Source organism: Pseudoliparis swirei, chromosome 13 (assembly GCF_029220125.1).
Source record: "Pseudoliparis swirei isolate HS2019 ecotype Mariana Trench chromosome 13, NWPU_hadal_v1, whole genome shotgun sequence".
Taxonomy (NCBI): Eukaryota; Metazoa; Chordata; class Actinopteri; order Perciformes; family Liparidae; genus Pseudoliparis; species Pseudoliparis swirei.
Window position 1 is genome coordinate 2,392,585 of NC_079400.1, and position 24,973 is coordinate 2,417,557.

Genomic DNA, 24,973 nt, shown 5'->3' on the forward strand with positions numbered 1-24,973 from the left:
TATTCTACATTTCCCTTATTATAGACTGCACACATGTTCCTATTAACCATGTGCATAAACAACTGTGTTGCATTCAGGGTGATCTGGGGATTACAACACTTTAAGAGGTGGTTGTTTTCTTCACTGATAATTCCTTAGCATGTACATTTAAACATATTAATAGTTTTTTGCTGATGAGCGAGCATTTTTAAATAACAGAAATGTTCCACTTTTGGTATTCACTGATGGTTTTTATTCAATCACATTCTGTACAGTGATAAACAGATGTTTCCCACAAGTGTAATACAAAAAAAACTGAATTATGAGTGTTCATTTTTATCAGGCAAAACTGACATTCAATCAAAACGGTGACAATAAACAGGCAAACTCCACGTCCCCAACATCCAATCCTCTGAGTGAGCAGGACAACAAGATCATCCAGCGGTGCATACAGATATCAGAAAACTCTAAATGTTTAAATGCTGTTTTATTTCTAACAAACACAAAAATACCATAACTCAACAAATAGAATAAAATAATATTATACAGATAGGAAACATTCAAAGATAATATAACAGAGCGTATGCTGCTCGTGGTGGTCTGCAGGTTAACCTGCATGGAGAAGCAGAGCAGCGATGGCTGGACGGCCGTCTGCTTCTCGTTGGATTGGGCTCTTCTCTTGATAGCCACTGTTCCCAAAGAAGCCATTCAGGTCATATTTGCCATTCTTTTTCTCTCCTGAAGGAAAAGAACAAATTTAACTGATATGTGAACGTTTTCAAATGACTTTGATATCTTGGAATAATACTTATCGATGGTAGTAACCTTCTATCATCGCAAAAGTGGGGGAAACCCCTCCTATCTGTATTTTGTGTTTCTCTTTTTGGTATTTTATATTAAATATTGGGTATCCCAACAAAACAAAAATCCACAAAAAAGTGAATTTTTCAAATAAGGAGGTTTTGCTCTTCGGCCATTGTTCTAAAGTTTTACTTTAAATAAACCCGTCCAGATTGTAATGTTTAGCACTTGATATTTTGGGAAATACTTATTCCTGTTCTTGCTGAAAGGTTAATGAGAAGATCGATACCACTTTCACATCTGTCCGTTAAGTATGAAGCTTTATTAGCTTTAAGACTGAAAAAGGGAAAAACCGCTCGCCTGGTTGGTTACAACAACAACAACAAACACAGCATTAACTTGCCTTGTGGTTGAAAATGCAGCTTGAGATGCTGCTGGATGTGTATCTGGCGTGGCGGCTGCTGCTGCTGCTGCTGGTGAAGCGGCTCATCCGGTTGCTCGGGCGCCTGAGCCACGCCCTGCGATTCTGCAGGGGGTCCAAAGTCGAGAGCGGGTTCAGACCGGTCCTCGACGCCCGCTTCAGGCCGGTCCTCGACGCCCGCTTCAGGCACCGCGTCGGGCGTGATGGCCTCCACAGGCAGAGCTTCGGCGACGGAGGGGTACGCCAGGGTGGGGCTGGCAGTGGGAGCTGCAGGGAACGCAACAACTATGGCGGGAGAGACAGGATACACATTTAAATATGATAAACTAAGATTTAAAGTGTGTCTTTATTGTCTATGCACCATGTCTGCAATTAAATGGATAGTGTGCAGGATGTAGGGGGATCCATTTGCTGAAGTGGAGTATCTTATTGATAACCGTTTTCATTTGTATATAACCATCTGAAACTAAGATCTGTTGTATTTGTGTTGGAATGGTTCATCTCTCCATCAGGAGCAGGTCCTCTGCCCGTGTTTCTCCTGCAGCCCCAAACGGCTCTGGAGAGAAGCCTTCATGCGGGACCTGAAGGCCACCGGAGTTCAGCCACACGCTTGGAAAGTGAGAACTAGATTCCACTGCACCCGACACACTACTCCTTTCATACATTTGCCCGTTTTACCTTCTGGCTGCACTTGTCCATTTATATAGCCCACATTTCCTGAAAGTGACAAACGGTTAAACGTTACAATGCAGTCGAGCCACAGGAGACCCGCGTGTCGGGACACACATCGACTCACCGTACGCATCGATGGACGTCCCGTCGCCTTCGACTGCGGCCGCTGGCGTCTGAGCGTCTCCGTTCACTACGAGGTTGGGAGTAAACAGAAGATAAGAGACCGGGGCCGGAAGCATATTTGGGCCGACACTCTTGTAAAAGGAAACATCTTCACCCGACGCACTGTAAGAGATGACGGCTGAATCTGGCTCGACTGGCAGGGGGTCATACGGCGAACCGGCCGCGTCTGTCTCAGGGGAAATGGTCACGGTTACATTTCTAACCCAACTGGTTGGAAATTAGTGGCAATAATGACAAAATACCATATTGTCCACCGGATCTGCTTTCAGGAGCAGATCCAAGGGGCTGCGACGGATACGGCCCCTGGTTGGCTGTTGAGATATTGACATCGACTCATTATTCAGATGCAACTTTATTGTCATTGCACAGAGTAAAAGCAACGAAATGCAGTTTTACATCTGACCAGAGAGTGCAAAGAAGCAGTGTACCATGAATAAAAATGCAGTGCAGATATGGTCGACAGAGAAAATGTACATATATATATATATATATATAAACAGCATGTGCAATGTTTTTCAATTTAATGTTGTATATTTTTGTCATGAAAAAGGCTAATAACTGGATGTACTGTACCATATTGCTCAAAGGGGTTTGCTTCAGTCCTAAAACCAAAAGCTTGTGGTGCATAGGGAACTTCACCACCACCTTAGCAGCGGGCAACAACACGGAGGTGTCGAGTTAAAACCAATAAATAAACAAACGAGGGACAATTAGAAGGCCGCCGCCGTCATGTTTGCTCATCTCACCGTATTTGCCTGTTAACTTTCCGTGCCGTCCGAGAGGTTCGTGCTGATATGGTGACCCAGCCATACCTGGAAGAAAACGCATGGATAAATAAATTGAATAGCTGGAGTACAGGACTGTCTCAGAAAATTAGAATATTGTGATAAAGTTCTTTATTTTCTGTAATGCAAAAACAAAAAACAAATCATTCATTTTCTCTTAGTCATTAACAAAATAATGAAGGCCTGCTTTTATTTTAAAATATTGCTGATTATTGCTTAACACAAAAAAAAGAAAAAAAAAATCCTATCTCATTTTTTTATATTTCCTCCAGAAATAAAAAAAAAAGATTTATAACAGCTGAGTTTTTCAATTCAAGGACCCTTGCAGGTGTTTTAGTAGATTTAATTAGATTCAGTGATTTATTTTTTCTATTTATTTAGTTATTTTTTGATATAATAATATATCAGAGATAATATATAGCCATAATTAATAAAGCAGAATATGGATCCAAAGCATAATGCAGAAAAATTCTTTTTAATATTTTACAAGTTTGTTAAATATGATTTATTTATTCGTCATTTTTTCTGAGACAGTCCTGTATATCCCTTTATAACCCAACCTATGGATCCGTGGCTCTGACTACATTTGTTGATGCGATCGATTGATACCGCTCTCATACCTGTGCGCTGAATATGAAACTAATGCCAGCAGGCAGTGAGAAGACTTGAAACATAAAGTGAGGTGACAGGAGGTTATGGGCCAAACTATTTCTGGGTTGAGGGCTGTCATTTCCTGGAGTATTTGCTTGTTGGTTGCAAGGCAATTTACAAATACGCTAAAAAGAGTATTCCTCAGCATGTCAACAAGGCTTTACCATAGCTGCCAGTGGATATGGCTTCAGGCCTTAGGCCTTGTTGAGTTTCATACGGCATTCTTCCATAACCTGCAGACCAGATGGAGAAATAATAAAGAACAAAAGGGGTGCGCTGTGAGTAGCAAGCAAAGCAACAACAAGCGATAAAGTTGATTATTCACCATATTTTCCGGCTGCATTTCCATTACTGGCGAGACGAAGAAGCTGCCCAGCGTTGGGGAACCCGCCGTACCCTGATCAGAAATGGAGGAAAAACAGTTTAAAAAAAATATATTTTTAAAAACTCTCATGGATCCTCATAAGTCAAGTGTAGATTTAATTAGATGTGTGTATGTTTCTGGAATAAAGATAAAACTAGCCAATAAAAAAAAAAACATGTCCCATCACACTCACCATACTGAGCGGGAGCAGGATCCCCTCCCATGCCGACATCAACACCACCTGCAAAGTATTTTGAATTAATATCATGAATATCTCCAGCGAGACAAAAGACCGTTGTAAGTCAGGGACAGGATCAACTGGGTCGCCTCCCACCGGAGACGAACCCACTGAGAAGTGAGGTCATTTAGTGATCCGACATGCTGCCTCACAAATGACTCACCGTATTTTCTCGGTGATTTGCCATCTCCAGCCGGCCCATAGGGGCTCCCACCATAACCTGGATAGAAGTGAGACAGTCGGGACACACATGGACTCATTAGACTCACCATGCATGCATGGATTGATTCTTAATGGGCTCTAGTGACTTTGGTGTATACAACACACACAGATCACTAAGTTTCCATCAAGGCCTTCATGCAACAGACTGGAAAGAAAGCCTGTATTTATATGAAAGACATACCATACTTCCCCTCTGTGTTGGGGGGTTGTCCACCGAATTGCAAGCCACCAATGCCTAAATCAAAGTAAGCAGTGATTGAGCAGAGAATGATATTGTTGGTTGAAACATGAATATTGAGTTGTGAAGCCATCAATAAGCCACACACTCGAGGCTACATTATATTGAGTCAAAGAATACGACCAATAAGCACTCACCGTACTTGTTGTTTGATTTCTCCGCTCCCATTCCTGCAACATTGGAGAAGGTTTTGGTTCTGGCATGTTGCATTTATTTAAAAAAATGTTTATCTTTTCATGCAGTAGAGGCGTGGGCTTTAGTCATTGAGTTGTCTTGTGTTAAAGATTTGAAAGAAATAAAGTTCTACATACCAAACATGCTGCCTAATTTTCCATGCGGACCGAGGCCAGCGGACTGAGGCTCAAACGGGCTCATTCCTGAAGTGCATACAAACATTTGAATATATCTACAAACTGGTCCTGAAACACTGAGCGGGACAACAAATTAGATAGAAAATCAAATCAAACACAATCAGTTTTCATCGTGGATTACACTGTTGAATCACATTCTGTATATTTTATTTATTTTATTTTACATTTATTTAACCAGGAAATGCCTCATTGAGATTAAAAATCTCCTTTACAAGAGAGTCCTGGCCAAGACGGCAGCAGTTGCACGTCACACAAAGTTTCAGACAATACAACATAAAACGGTGACAGACAATATAAAAAACTAAATAAACTCCTATGACGGCGTATTTTACCATCCAGCGGGGCTCCGTTGTACGGCATCCGTCTGGCGCCACCTGCAGAATCAGCAGGAAATGGGACAATAACAGATTATTTTCACCGCTTCACAATCCATGCCTTGGACCCCTTTACAGGACTGTCTCAGAAAATTAGAATATTGTGATAAAGTTCTTTATTTTCTGTAATGCAATTAAAAAAACAAAAATGTCATGCATTCTGGATTCATTACAAATCAACTGAAATATTGCAAGCCTTTTATTCTTTTAATATTGCTGATTATGGTTTACAGCTTAAGAAAACTCTAAAATCCTATCTCATAAAATTTTAATATTTCCTCAGACCAAGTAAAAAAAAAGATTTATAACAGCTGAGTGTTTGTCAAGGCTCAGGAAACCCTTGCAGGTGTTTCGAGTTAATTAGACAATTCAAGTGATTTGTTTAATACCCTACTAGTATACTTTTTCATGATATTCTAATATTTAGAGATAGGATATTTGACTTTTCTTAAGCTGTAAGCCATAATCAGCAATATTAAAAGAATAAAAGGCTTGCAATATTTCAGTTGATTTGTAATGAATCCAGAATGCATGACATTTTTGTTTTTTGAATTGCATTACAGAAAATAAAGAACTTCATCACAATATTCTAATTTTCTGAGACAGTCCTGTATATCATCTTTAACTTGCCACACATGTCATACCTGAGTTTTTGTTAGCACCGTGGCCAAGACCTGGAAAACAGAACAGCTTACTCTGACTGCATTTCCCACAAAATCAAATGAACAAAATGTAATCGCACGTACTTGCGTAGTCCGGTTGGACACCAGCTCCATAGCCATTTCCATTCCCTGCAAAAAAAGACATCAGAAACTAATTTAGTGCTCTGGATTTAAGACTCATGTGCTGAGCTACCTGCCTTAGGATTCATGACGCCATGTTGGCTTCACTTTCAGCTTAACGTTGAATTAAAAAGACAACTATTAAAGCGTATCCGTTCAAATTGTACCTCCATATGAGTTTCTATATCCGGCCCCGAGGTACGCCCCTTGTCCGAAACCTGAGAGCATACAGAACAATTATCAAAACACATTCCTCACCTCAAATTATAATTATTCCTGTGCCCTGTGTACGAGGTTATATTGCATTAAATAAACGCTCACTAGGTTGCTTCGGTTTCCCTGCATAAGGATATCCAAGGCCTGCTGCACACGTAAAACAAAACAAAAGTACTTTGAAAATCACATCCTGTTACCTTTAGGTTCAATTTGACCCCATTCAATGTTTAATGTCGGTGTTCTTTGGGGTCAATTTGACCCCAGGCTGTTTGTCACTGTGTCAAACAAATAAGAAATATCAACTTTTTTATATATTTAAAGGGCTATTTAGGTAGTCAACAAACAAACATAAAGTACCTCACACTTAAACTTGGGAAACAATATTAATTCTAATAATTTTCTGGAGGTTTTAATTGCTGGGGTCAAATTGACCCCGAGGGTAACATATGTTAGTAAATGTAAAGGTAGCAGGAGGTTAAGAGGAACCCAGTAAAACACCCAGAGCCACGCTTTGTTTGTATTGACAGTCAATGTTACCGTTTCCATCGCCGCGGCCAGGTAGCGGGTAGCCTCCTGCTCCGTGACCTTTGGATGAAGACAAAATAATTCAGAAATATACGGAATTTACTTCACCTTTATACCATGGAAGAAAAAACAAGTGATATACAAGTTGATAGAGTATGACCTCCTAGACTCCGTACCTGGTTTGTTTGCTTTAGCTCCGCCTCCGTTTGAATACCCCCCCTCTCCGGCAGCATGGCCTAAACAATCACACAATAGAACTCAATTTTAATTATCATCTGCAGAATGCTCAATTTCGTACACATGAATATTGACAATGAAGACTAAAATGTATTTACGGTTGGGTTGAGCACCATATCCGTTTGGAACACCGGCTCCTGCTCCGTATCCTAAAAATGAATTAAAGAATCAGCAATAATTAAGAATATAAACAATATGCATTATTTTGTCTACGTAAAAACCACTCCTGTACCTTTTGTGTTGGTGCCAGTGGCTCCAGCACCTGCATTATGACCTTGACAGGACAAAAACAACGTGCACAATTAGTTGCACTCATCTGTTTCCCTGCATTATTTCAATGGAGGAGTAAAAATACACTTATTTATAATGATCATAAACCTCCCAGTTTACCAGATCGTGGTATTTTCATCCATTGTCCATTTGGTACTCCTGATGGTACGCAGTCTAGAACACCAGCAAAAACATGTCTTACCAGCAATATTCAAGATTTCAAAGTAAACATATATTGGTACCTACAACCTCAAATAAACAAACTTTGTTTCAGTCGTTTACTGTAATTGGAGAAAGTAAAACAGCTTGCATATCGGCACCGTTACTAAAATATTTGGACTCCTGATTTTTTTTTACCATCGAAGATTAACATAAATTAACTGATTCAGTGAACAGCATTAGTCACATCACCAACACCCCAAATGCTAATAAGATAATCACTATTATATTAGTTGAAATGTTAATGGCCCTTATTCAAACAGCGGGTAAAAACCTCTGTGCACAAACTAATGCGTATGAACAATTAAGCACAAATGAGGCACTCATTAATATTTTAACACCCAAATTAATTTTCAAGATCAAAATATTATCAAGATTAAAATATTCAACTATAAAAACTCCATTCATAGTTTACCATAGAGTATTTGAGAATATCCATGTAATAGTTTTGGTCTTCATTATTTTCATTGACTATAATAATCCGCTAATTTCTCCAATTTCTTGTTCCATTAAATTGCGCATTAGTACTTTTATCCTTGATATCCTCCAAGTATTCTTTAGATTTCTCTACAGGGTATTTGTTTATAGAGCATGGTATATCTATACGCACGATAACAAAATGACAACATTAATTCACAGACACTTTTCTGAGGATCAATGTGTTAACGTGTTCCTGATGAGTAGAGTGTCATACTGCATTACAGCGGGGCCACGGACGTCTGTGGCGCAGCACTCAGTGTGTCGATTCAAAGAAAAGAGGAATGCTTACCAGATTTTGTTGGTTTCGCTCCGTGTCCCTTGGGGATCGAAGCTCCTCCTCCGTTCTCTGAAAACCAGGAAGGTCTGATCAGGACTTCGCTGGAGGGGATCATGGACAATTTATCTAAATAATGTTACATCGGCGAACGACAATGTAATCCCAAAAATAAATCTGTGGGTTCAATTTAAAAGTGACCTCATGCACCATATTAAACGTAATCAGGATTAAGCCAACATACATCACAACAAGAGAACGCATTCCACACACTTACTCAGGAAGTAGTTCATTTTTAAACGGCTCCACATGTCAAAGCAATAGTTTCACATTTTGGGAAAGACGCTTATTCACTTTGTTGCAGAGAGTTAGAGAAGAAGATTAATTCCACTCTAAAGTAAATATGAAGCTATAGCCAGGGGGCCATGAGCTGAACATAAAGACTGGAAACAGGGTGAACAGCGAGCCTGACTCCATATGCAACTAAAGCCACCTCCCAGCATGAGTAAAGCTCACTAACACATCATGTATTGTTTGCTCCATCTTTACCAGTACTTTAAACTTTAAGTGTAAGAAATAGTGGGTTTACAGGCGGGCTTTCTGTTTCCAGTCTTTGTTCTAAGCCAAGTTCACCATCTCCTCTAATGCATGTAATGTTCTTTAATCCCAAGTGACTTTTTGGCTGCAATGGCTGGACCGGTGTCCTCGTATTGTATTTTATATATCGTTGTTGTATTTGTGTTTGTTGTTTTATGGACCCATGAGTCTGGAATAAAGAAATATATATATATAAAGCACAGATGTTAAGAGCGGTAAAATCTTTCTCTATAATTCTTTTTCTATAATTCTCGGCAAGAAAGCAAATTAGCTTGTTCCCCAAAACATCTCCTTAAAAGTGACACGATGATTTAAACGTGAGGGTTTCAACAACAAACACGCTCCCTGTGTTTGTATCTGCAACCGTTCCAGAACAGCTTTGGTTCTCAGGTGTTTCGTGCCTTTAGGGGCAGCATCTCCTTCACTAGGACCCGCTACACAAAGAGCATCTGTACCTTTTTGCTCGGACACTTCCAGTCACATAACCTTGTTTTTAATCAACATGTCATCTACAGATTATCATGGTAAATATTTTTAAATCATGATAAACAATGTCCCTATACTTGAACAAAAACACAGAATATGCTCATCTGTGCAAGATCACATTCAACAAGTTTGAATATCATGTGCAGACAATCGAACTACAAAACATAATTTCACACAGCATAACCAGCCCACGCTGCTATAAACAGTCAAGCAAGGTATCCAAATGCACAGCACATAATTAATTGCATATACGCATCTTAAGTAAGGTAGATGTGTTTTGCTCTTTTAATTTAAAGCCATAAGGCAGTGAAAACTATACACAAAACATGGAGGGTAAAAAACAATAAAACACAAAACAGTTACAACATTACATTAATGTGTGGCAGTTTTGTTATAATATACTATATTGACGTGCTTTTTGGGAAGTTAAATTACTGTGAAAACAAACTCAAATGAATATATAGTTGCAGACTTTTTTTTTAAATGTCCTATATATTTCTCTTTATTAAATTTTTCTTTATTAAAAAATAAAGATTCTTTATTTAATATAAAATAAATACAGTAGGTGGCTCCAGAGCAGTGTACTGTGCTTCTTTCGGGGCACAATCTTTCATAATGCAAAGCCAAGCAATTATTATTTATTTATTTATATACATATATTTATATATATAATGTTTGGCACATTCCGGTTTGGGGTACTCACCTTGAGGGGGGGCGGCTTCCAGCTCTGCTGCTGGATTAGTCTGGGGAACCACTGGTGCCGGTCCGGATGGGGCAGCCTTCGGACCCTTGCCCTTCGGGCCCGTGGCTGCTGGTTCAGGTGTTGGTTCAGATGCAGGTGTTGGGCCTTTGCCTTGAAGAATCGCTGGTTCTGGTGTGGTCTCAATGATTACTGGTGTCTGTTTGTAGCTTTTTCCTTTTGGCACAGGCGACGGCAGCTTTAAGTATTTATCTCGCGTCACCATAACAACGATGCCACTCGTCGGCTCGAGGGAAACCGGTGCCGGACCTTGAGGTTCTGCTTGAGGCGGAGCAACAACATCCTCAGGAGGGACAACTCCAACTTTCAGGCCCTTTTCATTCGACTCACCTGCACTCTTTGTACCCTCCGTATTCGGCATCACGCCATAGCCTGAGAAGCAAACAGATATGCGGGAAAATAAATAAATACATTAACCCGGAAAAGATGGAAACATTGGAGAAAGAACTAGAACGGCCACTCGGTAGAGCGCATACCGTCGCATATCACAAGATTGGGCATTGAATTATGAACATTTTGGCATTAGTTGCATGACAATTGGATAGAAATTGACCGTGCTATGGTAAAAAGAAGATTTTGACTGTTGCATGACCATGACCTTGACCTTTGACCCGATCGATCCCAAAATCTAATCAAATGGTCTAAGATAATAACCAATCATCCCACCAAATTTAATGCGATTCGGTTAATACTTTTTGAGTTATGCGAGGAACACGCATACAAATAAATAAATACACGGCGATCAAAACATAATCTTCCGCATTTTCAATGTGAAGGTAAAAAAGCTTAAAACATAAGGTCAACTATACAGCAAAAGAGAGATAAAGCTGACAGAACACATGTATGTAAAGGATTCTTTACCAGCATTAGCTGCTTTAGGCAACTGTCCCTTAGGCACACCAGCTGGACCACCATAGCCTGTGAAACAAAACATCTTTATGAATAAAATCTAATCCATTTAACACTGGAGACATGGTAAACACATTATTTGATTCTATATGCCGGTGGAAAACGGAGACAAAAGGATGCCCAAAGTGTATCTGCATCGTTTGTTTGAATAACATCTTTATTAGTGTAATGACACAGCTGAGGATTCTTCTGTTTGGATATCACAAAAGTTCCATGCGTTATATAAATTATTTTTTTAACACCTTCGTTGGGCGGCACTGCTCCAACTCCTTTGCTCGTCTGTGGTTTTGAGTTTCCGTATCCTGCACACGGTGGTTTATATGTATGAATATTAAAGCAGCGATAAACTGAGCATGACAGACAGTATTCAGAGCTTATTAATTAGATGGCTTACCGTTGGGTTTGCGTCCATATCCACCAAGTGCAGCACCATTTCTAACTCCATGACCTTGAACAAATATAAACAAGAGGTAAGCGAGGCTGGTAGTAGTGGAAGATCTTCAATGCCTAAATCAACAACAACAAAAGAAGGTTAAATACAATACATGACCTTGCAAGCATTTCCTTTTTATGCAATTATTTGCCATGTCAATTAAATGAAAAACAGATTAAAAGAACCATTATTTGGCGTGTTATGGTGTATTATGTGTCAGTGCTGCCCAGCAGGGAGCAGCGTAGACCTGCTGTGACTCAATGTGTCCATGAGGAGGTGCAGAGGACCCAATTACAGCTAGGGGAACACTATACTTTTGAAAAGTTAAATAAATATCCATTTAACAAACATTTTTAAAATAGTAATTATGAATAATTATGTAAAAGCATATGTAAAAAGGAAATACAGTTCAATGTAGCAGTTCACACTAAAATCACTTACCGTTGGGCCGAGCTCCATATCCTTTGTGAACCGGTCCATGTTCACCACCTATGATTAAACAAATCTTTACAAAGCATCCTCATTACACACATTCTCATTATATCCAACTGTCTCTGCCCCCCCCCCCCCCCATGTAGAAGACTAGTGTTACCTGGTTGAGGTCTCACAGCACCTCCTCTGTTGGCTCCATATCCTGCAACACATTCATATAAGCAAATCCCTTTATATTCAGCTTGAGATGCTATCAAAATAAAAATGAGGCAAACATAAATAGATAATCATAATATAATAATAGTAATTAGAACAATAAGTGACAGTGTTATTTCTAGGTTTACCATTGGGTTTTGCACCTTGCCCATTGGGCAAACCAGCTGCAGCACCATATCCTGAAATGTCAACAATTATCAAAAGGGTTCAGAGGAGGAACATCTTATCCAAAAATGTAGAGATATCATTTCATCTCGACAGTTTAAGTATTTCTACCAGGCTTTGGTCCCTTCGTTCCTCCATTCCCATACCGAGGTCCCGGACCCAAACCAGCGCTGCCATAACCGCCATTGTAACCTGTAAATGCATGAAACACATATTAAAAAATGTATTTATGTTTCATTAAAAGCAAGTGATGTTAAAAAAGACTTGTGTATGACTCACCTCCCATGGGTTGAGCTCCATAACCATTCCCGCCATATGCTAGAAGAACAGATAAACCCATCGTTACAGGTGTATTAGGTGCTGATGTCAGAGCTGAGGGGTGAGAGGTGGCTTTCACTCACCTTGGTTCCTGGCAAGCTGAGGTACTCCCATCCCCACACCTGGACCATAAATCACAGACGCACACATGGATCAAAGTGAATGTTACGATTACTTGGAAAACTAGGTGGCAGAAGCAGAGTTACCTGTGCCGTAATGTGGTCGTCCGTATCCTTTTATAGGTGTACTTCCACCTCCCCCCTGTCCTGTTAAATACAGAGAAATATTTGAAGTTAAGGAAAAGACGAACATGATTTCTGTCGCGAAAACTCAAAGAGTATCATGTACCAGTCTTACCATTGGGTCTGGCCCCATTGCCGTTGTATGGGCCGGCTGAGGCTCCTTGACCTGAAAGAATAATTATTATATTCTGTTATACTGGATGCAGATTTATTCATTATATTATCTTAAGTTTTTGCAGACATTTCCATGAGGTACACCAGCACCATAGCCTGGTAGAGAGAGACATTTAAGTCATATACATGCAGCACTGGGATAGAAGAACTCACTGCAACATGTCGCTGACACTACGATTTAAAAATAACCAACAGACATTTCAATTAGGTAACAGAATTGTGTATGACGTACAAACAGGCTTTTTAAAGTGATGTCTTACGCATTTTATATATTAAATTTGTCTTTCTTTTTGTTGCTTTTCGTTTGCATGCTTTCACTATACATTACCAGATTGTATCATTAATAGCCAATTAATATAAAGACATTTTATAACAATGAGTAAGAGTTATCATACCGTTGCCTTTTGTTGCTTGTTCATTTTGTGGAGCAGCTGCAGCACTGTAACCTACAAATAGATATAACACAAAAAGGTTGTCATCAATAAATATTTGTATGAATAAATATATATATACACACACATACACACATACATACAGTGCATCCGGAAAGTATTCACAGCGCTTCACTTTTTCCACATTTTGTTATGTTACAGCCTTATTCCAAAATGGATTAAATTCATTCTTTTCTTCAACATTCTACACACAACAACCCATAATGACAAAGTGAAAACTGTTTTTTGCACATTTTTGCAAATCTGTTAAAAATAAAGAACGAAAACATAACATGTACATAAGTATTCACAGCCTTCGCCATGACACTCAATTTAGCTCAGGTGCATCCTGTTTCCACTGATCATCCTTGAGATGTTTGATTAGAGTCCACCTGTGCTAAATTCAGTTGATTGGACATGATTGAGAAAGACACACCTGTCTATAGAAGGTATCACAGTTGACTGCATATCAGAGCATAAACCAAGCCATGAAGTTCAAGGAATTATCTATAGACCTCCGAGACAGAATAGTATCGAGGCACAGATCTGGCGAAGGGTACAGAAAGATTTCTGCAGCATTGAAAGTCCCAATGAGCACAGTGGCCTCCATCATCCAGAAATGGAAGAAGTTTGGAACCACCAGGACTCTTCCTAGAGTTGGCCGCCCAGCCAGACTGAGCGATCGGGGGAGAAGGGCCTTAGTCAGGGAGGTGGCCAGGAACCCGATGGTCACTCTGACAGAGCTCCAGCATTGTTCTATGAAGAGAGGAGAACCTTCCAGAAGGACAACCATCTCTGCAGCACTCCACAAATCAGGCCTGTTTGGTAGAGTGGCCAGACGGAAGCCACTCCTCAGTAAAAGCACATGACAGCCCGCCTAGAGTTTGCAAAAAAGCACCTGAAGGACTCTCAGACCATGAGAAACAAAATTCTCTGGTCTGATGAAACAAAGATTGAACTCTTTGGCCTGAATGCCAAGCGTCATGTCTGGAGGAAACCAGGCACTGCTCATCACCTGGCCAATACCATCCCTACAGTGAAGCATGGTGGTGGCAGCATCATGCTGTGGGGATGTTTTTCAGCGGGAGGAACTGGGAGACGAGTCAGGATTGAGGGAAAGATGAATGCAGCAACGTGCAGAGACATCCTGGATGAAAACATGCTCCAAAGCACTCTGGACCTCAGACTGGGGCGACGGTTCATCTTCCAACAGGACAACGACCCGAAGCACACAGCCCAGTAACAAAGGAGTGGCTTCGGGACAACTCTGTGAATGTCCTTGAGTGGCCCAGCCAGAGCCCTGACTTGAACCCCATTGAACATCTCTGGAGATCTGAAAATGGCTGTGCACCGACGCTCCCCATCCAACCTGATGGAACTTGAGAGGTTCTGCAAAGAAGAATGGGAGAAACTGCCCAGAAATAGGTGTGCCACGCTTGTGGAATCATACCCAAGAAGACTTGAGGCTGTAATTGCTGCCAAAGGTGCTTCAACAAAGTATTGAGCAAAGGCTGTGAATACTTATGTACATGTTATGTTTTCGTTCTTTATTTTTAATAAATGTGCAAAAATTTGCAAAAAACAGTTTTCACTTTGTCATTATGGGTTGTTGTGTGTAGAATGTTGAGGAAAATTATTAATTTCATCCATTTTGGAATAAGGCTGTAACATAACAAAATGTGGAAAAAATGAAGCGCTGTGAACACTTTCCGGATGCACTGTACATACACACAAAAATACAATTTAAAAATAAAATAAAATAAAAATGAATATATATATAAATAAATATATAAGGGTGTGTGCAGGCTTTCAATATACACTACTAGATTATGTAATTAATAGCCAATCAATATAAAGGAATGTTATAACAATGAGTAAGAGTTATCGTACCATTGCCTTTGGTTGCTTGTCCATTTTGTGGAGCAGCTGCAGCGCCATAACCTACAAATAAACACAAAAATTTTCTCTCTCTCTCATCAACAAATAAATATATACATAAATATATATAAAATAAGTGTATATATATATATATATAATGAGTGTGTGCATGCTTTCACCATACCAGATTGTATCATTAATATTCAATAAATAGACATTTGACAACAAATTTGTAAGAGTTATCATACCGTTGCCTTTTGTTGCTTGTCCATTTAGTGCAGAAGCTGCAGCGCCGTAACCTACAAATAGATACAACAACAAAAGGTTCTCTCTCTGACATCAAAAATGCTATATATATATATATAAATACATATATAAAGATATGCGTGTGTGCAAATGTTTTCACAATACACATCAGATTCTATCATGAATAGCAAATCAATATACAGACATTTTATAACAATGCTGTAAGAGCTACCTTACCGTTGCCTTTTGTTCCATATCCATTTTGTGGACCAGCTGCAGCGCCATAACCTACAAATAGATACAACACAAAAAGGTTCTCATGAATAAATATGAATGTAAAAATAATATGTATATATATCTAAATAGGTATATATATATATATACACATATATTTATTTATTTATATATATATATAAATACCGTTGCCTTTTGTTCCATATCCATTTTGTGGACCAGCTGCAGCGCCATAACCTTCAAATAGATAAAACACCAACAAATTCTCTCTCATCAATAAATATAAATAATGATATATAATTAAATATATATACATACAAATACATAGAGATATTATAAATACATCCAAACATATATATACATATATATACAGATATATAATTATAAATCTATGAGTGCGTGTGCGCACACCTTCACCATACACTACCAGATTATATCATTAATAGCCAATCAATATAAATTAAAAAAATGTAAATGCTTAGGGGGTATCATACCGTTGCCTTTTGTTGCTTGTCCATTTTGTGGACCAGCTGCAGCGCCGTAACCTACAAATAGATACAACACAAAAAGGTTATTTCTCATCAATAAATATGAATGCTAATAAATAAAAATTAATATTTACATATAAATAATTATATATACTTTCACTATACACTACCAGATTATATATAAATAATAATATATATATAAAGACATTTATCAAATGTAAGAGTATGTATGCCATTGCCTGCCTTTTGTTCCATATCCATTTTGTGGACCAGCTGCAGCGCCGTAACCTACAAATAAATAACACAAAAAGGTTCTCTCTCATCAATAAATATGAATGTTAATAAATAAAAATGTATATTTACATATAAATAATTATATATCTATATATAGATATATCTATATATTATAAATACAAATAAATATATACATAAAGAAAGAAATATATATGGGTGTGTGTGCGTGCATACTTTCACTATACACTACCAGATTATATCATTAATAGCCAATCAATTTAAAGACACAAATAGGTATATTTATATATATACACATATATATAAATACCGTTGCTTTTTATTCCATATCCATTTTGTGGACCAGCTGCAGCGCCATAACCTACAAATAGATAAAACACAAAAATGTTCTCTCTCATCAATAAGTATATAAATAAATATATATAATTAAATATATATATACAAATACATATAGAGATATTATAAATACATCCAAATATATATAAATAAATACATATATATATATAAATATAATCATAAATATATAAGTGTGTGTGCGCATGCTTTCACCATACACTACCAGATTATATCATTAATAGCCAATCAGTATATTGCCTTTTGTTCCATATCCATTTTGTGGACCAGCTGCAGCGCCATAACCTACAAATAGATGGAATACAAAATTGTTTTCTCTCTGTCATTAATAAATATGAATGTTAATAAATGTTAATATTTAAAATATATATATATATAAATACATATAAATACATAACAGATTTATATATGCAGAAATATGTATATAGCCACAGAATATATATGTATATGGGTGTCTGTGTGAGCATACTTTCACTATACATGACCAGATTGTATCATTAACAGCCAATTAATTTAAAGAAATTTCATAACTGAGTAAGAGTTATCATACCGTTGCCTTTTGTTGCTTGTCCATTTTGTGGAGCAGCTGCAGCGCCATAACCTACAAATAGATACATAACAAAAAGGTTCTCATAAATAAATATGAATGTAAAAATAATATGTATATCTATATAAATAGGTATATATATATATATATAAATACCGTTGTTTTTTGTTCCATATCCATTGTGTGGAGCAGCTGCAGCGCCGTAACCTACAAATAGATGGAATCCAAAATTGTTCTCTCTCTGTCATTAATAAATATGAATGTTAATAAATATTAATATATATATATAAATACAAAACAGATATATATATAGCCACAGAATATATATGTAAATTCATATATGGGTGTGTGTGCGTGCATACTTTCACTATACACGACCAGATTATATCATTAATAACCAATTAATATAAAGACAATTGATAACAATGAGTAAGAGTTATCGTACCGTTGCCTTTTGTTGCTTGTCCATTTTGTGGACCAGCTGCAGCGCCGTAACCTACAAATAGATAACACAACAATTTCATCATCAATAAATATAAATATATATATAAATAAATATATACAAATAAATAATAAATAAAAATCTATAGATGAATATATAAATAGATATATTAGGGTGTGCGCAGGCTTTCACTATACATTACTAGATTGTATCGTTAATAGCCAATCAATATAAAGACATTTTATAACAAAGCTGTAAGAGTTATCGTACCGTTGCCTTTTGTTGATTGTTCATTTTGTGGAGCAGCTGCAGCGCCGTAACCTACAAATAGTTACAATATAAAAATGTTCATCAATAAATATGAATGTATATATATATAGAACATAAAAAAATCTCAAACAGCTTCTATAGCATGTAAATCACAATAAGCTTCACATATGTATTTCGGACTGAAAGTGAAATCTGCTATGGACATCTAAAATACCATTTCCTTTAGTGCCTTGAGTCCCTTGAGTTCCGTATCCGCCAGCTTGCGTCCCGTAGCCTGCCACATAAAGAAAATGATATTGAAGTGTTGTTGCTCAGAGCGTGTGTGTGTGAGTGTGTGTGTGTAGGTGTTTCAAACCGTTTCCCTTCATTTGTTGTCCATTCGTCGGGCCGCCCTGAACTCCATATCCTGCCAAAGCCAGAGTAGAGTAAGTGAAGTAAGAATTATTTGTAAACTAGATGCAAATAGAGAGATGCATGGACCACATTTGAGGGAGTGATGTCATCAGAAAAACAAATACTTTAAACACCGTGCCTATTGGTTGAGCTTAGGTTTACTGATATTATCTGAAACTTAGAATCCTGCATATGCTGCCAAATCTTGCTTTTTTTTTTTTTTTTTTAAAGCTGAGGTCCACGTTGGATTACGAACCCTGTGGTTTTCCACCTTGTCCATTGGTTACACCAGTGGGTGCTCCATAGCCTTAAAAAAAAACAGACGGATAAACGTAAACAAACTAAGTTTTTACAGAGCGATCAGCTAGAATAGAGTGAACACGGCTGAACTTTACCTTTCAGCCCTCCTCCATTGGTCCCACCAGCAGCTGCCCCGTAACCTTTAATAGATTACATGAGGTTGTGAGGTGAAGTCAGAATAAGCAACTTGCTTTCATCAGATTTAGCTCTATTTGCACTTACAACATCAACTGAGTGTAACTTGAAAGTCTTTCTAAAATCAGATCAATCCTTCATGCAGATTTATGTAACGCTAACATCTGTAATCACTTACTTTGGCCTTTTGTGGGGTATCCGCCATGTCCATTTTGGGCACCCAACGCCCGACCCACACCTTGAGAAAAAACAGTTAATGAAAATAAATTCTCAAAAACAAAAAGGAAGTCATTGCAGGAGTAATTTTCTTTAAATGTACCTTTTGATGGCATCAGCATTCGTCCGAGAGCGCCACCGTTCTGAGGTTTATTTCCTAGAATAATCACGACAGAAATGCTGTCAAAAGCTTCATTTCCATGTTTTATGGGTCATAAAGTGTAAAGTTACTGATGATTCACCATTGGGTTGTGGCCCGCGTCCATTGACGACTCCAGATGAGGCACCATAACCTTGAACACAGCACACTGAATGTTAAACTATGCAACATTTCTCCTGGGTTTATCAATTCGATCGCCACAGGAGAATAAATGTGGAAAATATTTAGAGGAATACCAAAAAGAAGAATTATAAGAAATGTCATGTATTATGTTTTTCTGTACACATTCTATTAATAAAAGTGTATATTCTATTCTATATGCATGTTATTGTCATCATATAAATGAATACAATGTTTGTTTTGTTTCATTTATTTTCATCCCTTTATTTTAAATGATTTTTTTTCTTATGCTTTTACTATTCCTTGAAGGGACACGCGGTCATTCAACTGGCTTCTGCCATTTAAAAAATGTAATTTATGTGTGCAGTGGCGTCTGTAGTGCATATTATTACATCATCATCAGTCTGCATCAGGGTGTTTGCACGAGAGGAAGTGAAACAAAAGGTTAAGCCCCCCCCCCCCCAATGATCTTCGTACATTCCTTAAAATCGTTTTTTAAGCTGAATCCAGTCTCTTGGCGAGTCAGTAGTCTGACGAACATTTTTGGGAAGTAGCGAGACTCTCCAGAAGTCAATGGAGTGACTGTGTACAAGCAGTAAAACTATTCTTTCCCTCCTCACAGAGGGACGTCAAATGTCGACCGCTGCTGCCACTGAAGCCGAGCGGCCTTTGATTTCACAAACGGAGACCGCTGGCGGAGAGAAAGAATGTGCGGCGCTCTGCATCGTCACAGGAGGAGCTGGCAGACGGCCGAGGACACGAGCGAGTTATTCTGAAAGCGTTGCTGAGATTTAAGTTCAACGGAATCGGTTCAGATGTAAAAAGACATTAGCCTCGTGTATTTTTCTTGTAATCTCATTAGGACTCAGCATACAGCAGGCTAGTGCAGGTTTTTAACACACATTTGGAGTCTTTAAAGGATGCTACAAAATAAATAAACATACTTTCAGAGAGGAGCGACGTCGTTTCACTTTCATGATTTCTGTTCATGTCGTTCAAATAGTATGTTAGCATTCTGGCCCGAGTTATTTACCACCCAGGAATAATTAAATTGGAGCTAGTCAACATCTCAATATGGTTGAATCTTCTCATGGGACCCATATATGGAACAACAATCAGCTCTACAAAAACAGAATCAACTTGAACAGATTGAACAATTATCTTCTATCTATTATTTATCTATCTATCCTGCTGCTGGAGAGTAAATACAACAACTCAAAAATAAATGCAACATGTGTATGTGCGTGTGCGTGTGTGTGTGTTAATGTATGAACAGAAATATTTAGACTAAATCGTGCAACTGTCGCCTGAGATGCATCCAAACACGACCCCTCGCCTTTCTTCTAGATTTTTAAATGTAGTGTTTGTTCCTTTATCTTATTAAATATTTATTTTCACAAGTGCCCTGTTGCTCGTGTGTATGCACAAACTGGTGAAGAAACAAACCGTCATGAAAGCAACTGCAATTCTACTTGTAAGAGGGAAATATTAAATTCATGTCAGGGATAAATATTCCGTCTATTTGGTTTATTTTACCTCTTATTGCTTTCCATCACAAGCAGCAAGAGAGGAAATCCCTTCGGACCGGTAATGTCAGGGTTCTTACACATGTTGACCAGTGGATGTCCAGGACTTTTCCATGACCTTTCCATGACTTTAAACCAAATTTCCATGACCAAACATGATGTGAAATCTCGTTCTATTCAAAAAGAATAAATATACATGTATAAATGTTTATTCTTTTTATCAAACTGTGTAAATGAACATATGAATATAACAGATTTCCATGACTTTTCCAAAACTTTTGGGATTGAATTTTCTTCAAGGACTTTCCCGGGACTGCAAATAACCATTTTTAAATTCCAAGACTTTTCCAGGTTTTCCATGACCGTACGAACCCTGTAATGTAGTCTTACAAGGGGCTCCCTGTTCGACTTGAACTATGGCTACAGTGGTAGGGAGCAGTTCCTCAGTGACAGATATCATCATCATCACCTTCTCTCTACGACAGGCCACAAGGACTCTACAGAACATAGGTTACTCCACCTTAAACTATTCAGCCGTATTTCTTTTGGAAGTGTTCCAGTAACGGTGACTGGAGGGTTTAAATATTACTGAGTTATCCAATTAACAGACTAACTCTCCTCATGTATCGCATAACTTCTTACAAAGCCAACGCCTTCGCACCAGGTGGACGGTATTGAATGGATGATACCGATTCATGGCCTCACTCATCAAAGGCAGTTCCCATGTTTATCTTTTAAAAGACATATAGGTAATCACTTCACGCCACTCACCCAGCGTGTGCGCGGCCTGCACCAGCAGAAGGATCCCTGCTCTCTGAAGTAGGAGGTGTCCCAGCATCGTGGACCTGGAGGAACAAAAATAAAAAGTCTAAAATATCTTCGACCCAGCAGGAGGATGAAGAGCAGATGAACCGGAGTGGGCAACGCACCCTGATCGAGAGGCTCTGATATACACTCTGGTCTGAGGGCCCCTCCTCCTGCGTACAGATGCTCCTGTTCTCCAGCTCCCCTTCCACTTGTTGGGAGAGACAGCCGCTGTGTGTACACACACACACACACACCAACTAGATAATTGGGCACTTAAAGTAAATTCACACTTAAGGGAGACAACGAGAAGCAAAGAGCTCACCCGACTGTGCAGAAAGCTCAACATTAGTTTATTTGCGAGTTGGCTTTATGACAGAAGTGACATCATTTCAAGATGCAGAGGAGCCAGTTTGAAGATGACGGAAACTTGAGTGAGCTTCGACTTCCACTCCCGCTTCTTTCAGTCCAGAAAGTTTCCGTGGTCACAGTTGGGATTAGAGCCTTGAATATTGAAAGAAAAGAGTAAAAAGAGATCGCGAATGACCGGTCTAGTCCATCCTGTGGTGGGATGCACGCTCCAGAGTTCGTCAGTTTGATTTCATTCGACAATTTATTCCTGTGTATTTAAAGGGTTGGTCAATATTTTCTAATGTCATGCAATACTGTAAAGCATATATAAATGTGTTCCTCTGGAAACTGATTAAAAATGTGCAAATGATCTGCAGTTAATTCAAATACAGCAAGTAGATGACAGTGATAACAATAATGCATAAGAACCTGTGAACAGAGCGACAGTCCGACCGTGGAAACGTACGTATGTTTTGCATGCTCTTTTACATTTTATTAAAATTCTGCAAACTTTAGAAAACAAACTTCAGAAAGCTAAACAGTAGTTTATTTGTGAATTGACTGACATAAATGACCATTTTAAGACACAGGAGCCAGTTTAAAGATGGAAACCAAGTGAGCTTTGACTTCCTCTCCCTGGTCACACAGTTGGGAAGGGACCCTCGCATATCTAAAGAAGAGAAATATCTCATCTTTCACACAGATTCCTCACTTAAAGTCCAAACCCTCTCATGGGGTCACGGAGAGGTTAACGCCTCACCTCCCGGCCCACCCAGACCTCTCACGTACTTGGCTGCTCGACAAAGTTATTCTCCATCTCCGCTGACGAACCGTCGGTCTAACTTTTCACCGCCTGGTAACAAATCCATCTTTCAACTCCGCCGATCATTCAGCTTGGAGATGTGTACGTTGTCATGGTTTCACTCCCCCGGCATTCGCGGATAAGCAGTCGAGCGGATCGTCTTACAGCGAGCAAGCAGCCGGCGGGATGAGTAGAAAAAGAGTTGAGTAATAATTGCAGATGTTTGATTTGACGTGCAAATCTCATGATTTCCTTTAGCACCACCACAAGGGTAGTCGAGTGAAATGTCTCAATTGTTGTATAGCTTGATATGAAATGTTACATTCATGATGCTGCTTCACTCCTTCAGTGGGCTTTGGGTTAAGGTGTTGCTCCGTGTGCCAGAAAAAGAAACCCAACTGAAGCCCTGAGCCCAGTGGAGCCACTGTTCAACGAGGATTCTCTGACTCAGCCATGTCTGCAATGTGTATTCCTGTCCAGATGTTTGCAGCTGGCGGCAGGCTGGCCAAAAGGCTCTGACTCCGTTGGCAGAGTCCACCAGCTGAGTGTTCAGTGCTGGTTGGCATCAGAAAGACACCGTCACGAGACCGCCTCGCGTTAACGCTTCTACAAACAAACGAGGACCGCTGTGCGCGCAGGAGAGGAGTCAAGTGTTCAATCCATTTATTGGTCAGAGAAAAACTGTAACGCAAATTGACCAACCACTGTAGGCCCAGACGGCAAGAGAAACTAACAGTGTTGCATTTGTGCACTTTAAAAAAAAAAACCCAGATTAGCTCAGTAGACAGCCCAGGGGTTGGTTGTCTAAATGCATTGAATAGACGGGTTCCGCTTTTGAGTCAATACAACATGATCAAAACTTGCTTTCTCTGTAAACTATAAGTTTAGTCCCGACAACAATGGACAAAGCAGGTTTGAGAGATAATTTAAAGATCTCAAATACACCATATTAATAAGATGTCACATTCAAACTCATTAGGCAATTTGGTCTGCCTACTTCATACAACTTCTTCCATTCCTTTTCTCCTCACCATAGTTGCCTCCTAATGATTCACTTTAGTTTGGGCTAAACTGTCTTTGTGTAGTTGCAAAGTCCCAAGTGACGACTTCCCTTTAGGACTCTTTTTGGTCACATCTTGTCCTGCTGCCAGTTTCTCCCTTTAGGAATTTCACACAGTGGCGTTTCAGCCCAGAACTTGTACTTATTGGTTTAGTTCTAACTGAAGTCCCTTCAGCAAACAAACAGAGCTCTGGATCACAGATACTTTGTTTGAATGTTACCTGCCAGAGTCAATTCTCAGAATAATGACTCGTGTAAGTTTGGATTCATCTTTAATATTTGGGGTCCCACACATACCGTCGCTGTATCAGTAATAAGATGATCTTATTAAATCCTTGTGCGCATTTCAGGAGGTAGCCATGTGCCACTTCCTGTATCTGACTTCTGAAACACCAGTTAAAAGTTGTTTGTAACCAAATCTTTTGAAATGAGGTGAAGGAATTAGGGCGAGTAAAAGTTGTGGCTCATTTCCTTGAAGAAAGACCAGCTGCTCAGTCAGGAGCAGATCAAGGCCGACGTGTGAAGATGCATTTACTGCAGATTTGAGAACTGTTTTTAAAGATTTTCTTCTTTATTTGTGTTGCAAGTGCTCTACAAGGGTGCAATATAAATCATTAGTTTCCAAATGAACATAAAGACAAATACATCATATTTAGTTTTGCCACACATGTATACACAAGGCATGTCTTTTTACAACAGAAAACAAAATTGCATGGCTTGCATTGATGGACCATGCCAACTTCCCTAATGGTTATTATTCCTATAATAATGAACATAGGTTCAGCTGTACAATCATAAATTACTATACAATCCTCAACCTGGTCACCAACATCTGATCCAACACATTTATCTCACTTGATACCTCAAGTTCGTCCTAAATGTAACTTTGAGACAAACACAAGACACAACGCAGCACAATTTACTAGTTAA

At 38.8% G+C, this 24,973-nt stretch overlaps 1 protein-coding gene and 2 long non-coding RNA genes across 3 annotated transcripts; all 3 read right to left on the reverse strand.

The window, feature by feature from the left end:
- Nucleotides 1–220: 220 nt before the first annotated feature.
- On the reverse strand, nucleotides 221–12,276 carry cmn (calymmin). The gene is made up of 32 exons (XM_056430571.1): nucleotides 12,264–12,276; nucleotides 12,080–12,121; nucleotides 11,929–11,976; nucleotides 11,449–11,502; nucleotides 11,007–11,063; nucleotides 10,089–10,517; nucleotides 8,318–8,374; nucleotides 7,450–7,503; nucleotides 7,292–7,333; nucleotides 7,158–7,208; nucleotides 6,999–7,058; nucleotides 6,835–6,882; nucleotides 6,403–6,444; nucleotides 6,249–6,299; nucleotides 6,046–6,090; nucleotides 5,944–5,973; nucleotides 5,258–5,299; nucleotides 4,866–4,931; nucleotides 4,692–4,724; nucleotides 4,498–4,551; nucleotides 4,258–4,314; nucleotides 4,050–4,097; nucleotides 3,818–3,889; nucleotides 3,657–3,725; nucleotides 2,803–2,868; nucleotides 2,630–2,701; nucleotides 2,299–2,367; nucleotides 2,160–2,222; nucleotides 1,998–2,063; nucleotides 1,880–1,918; nucleotides 1,184–1,486; nucleotides 221–717 (listed from the first exon to the last, which is right to left on the reverse strand). The coding sequence occupies exons 6-32, from the start codon at nucleotides 10,504–10,506 to the stop codon at nucleotides 587–589; spliced, it is 2,148 nt and encodes a 715-aa protein (XP_056286546.1). The 5' UTR covers nucleotides 10,507–10,517; nucleotides 11,007–11,063; nucleotides 11,449–11,502; nucleotides 11,929–11,976; nucleotides 12,080–12,121; nucleotides 12,264–12,276; the 3' UTR covers nucleotides 221–586.
- A 134-nt stretch (nucleotides 12,277–12,410) lies between these two features.
- LOC130204094 (uncharacterized) lies at nucleotides 12,411–12,758 on the reverse strand. Its single transcript, XR_008833554.1, has 3 exons — nucleotides 12,702–12,758; nucleotides 12,580–12,618; nucleotides 12,411–12,492 (listed from the first exon to the last, which is right to left on the reverse strand). It is a non-coding gene; the product is annotated as an uncharacterized LOC130204094 (long non-coding RNA).
- A 73-nt stretch (nucleotides 12,759–12,831) lies between these two features.
- On the reverse strand, nucleotides 12,832–15,642 carry LOC130204093 (uncharacterized). The gene is made up of 5 exons (XR_008833553.1): nucleotides 15,592–15,642; nucleotides 15,356–15,406; nucleotides 13,430–13,480; nucleotides 12,976–13,026; nucleotides 12,832–12,884 (listed from the first exon to the last, which is right to left on the reverse strand). It is a non-coding gene; the product is annotated as an uncharacterized LOC130204093 (long non-coding RNA).
- Nucleotides 15,643–24,973: the final 9,331 nt, after the last annotated feature.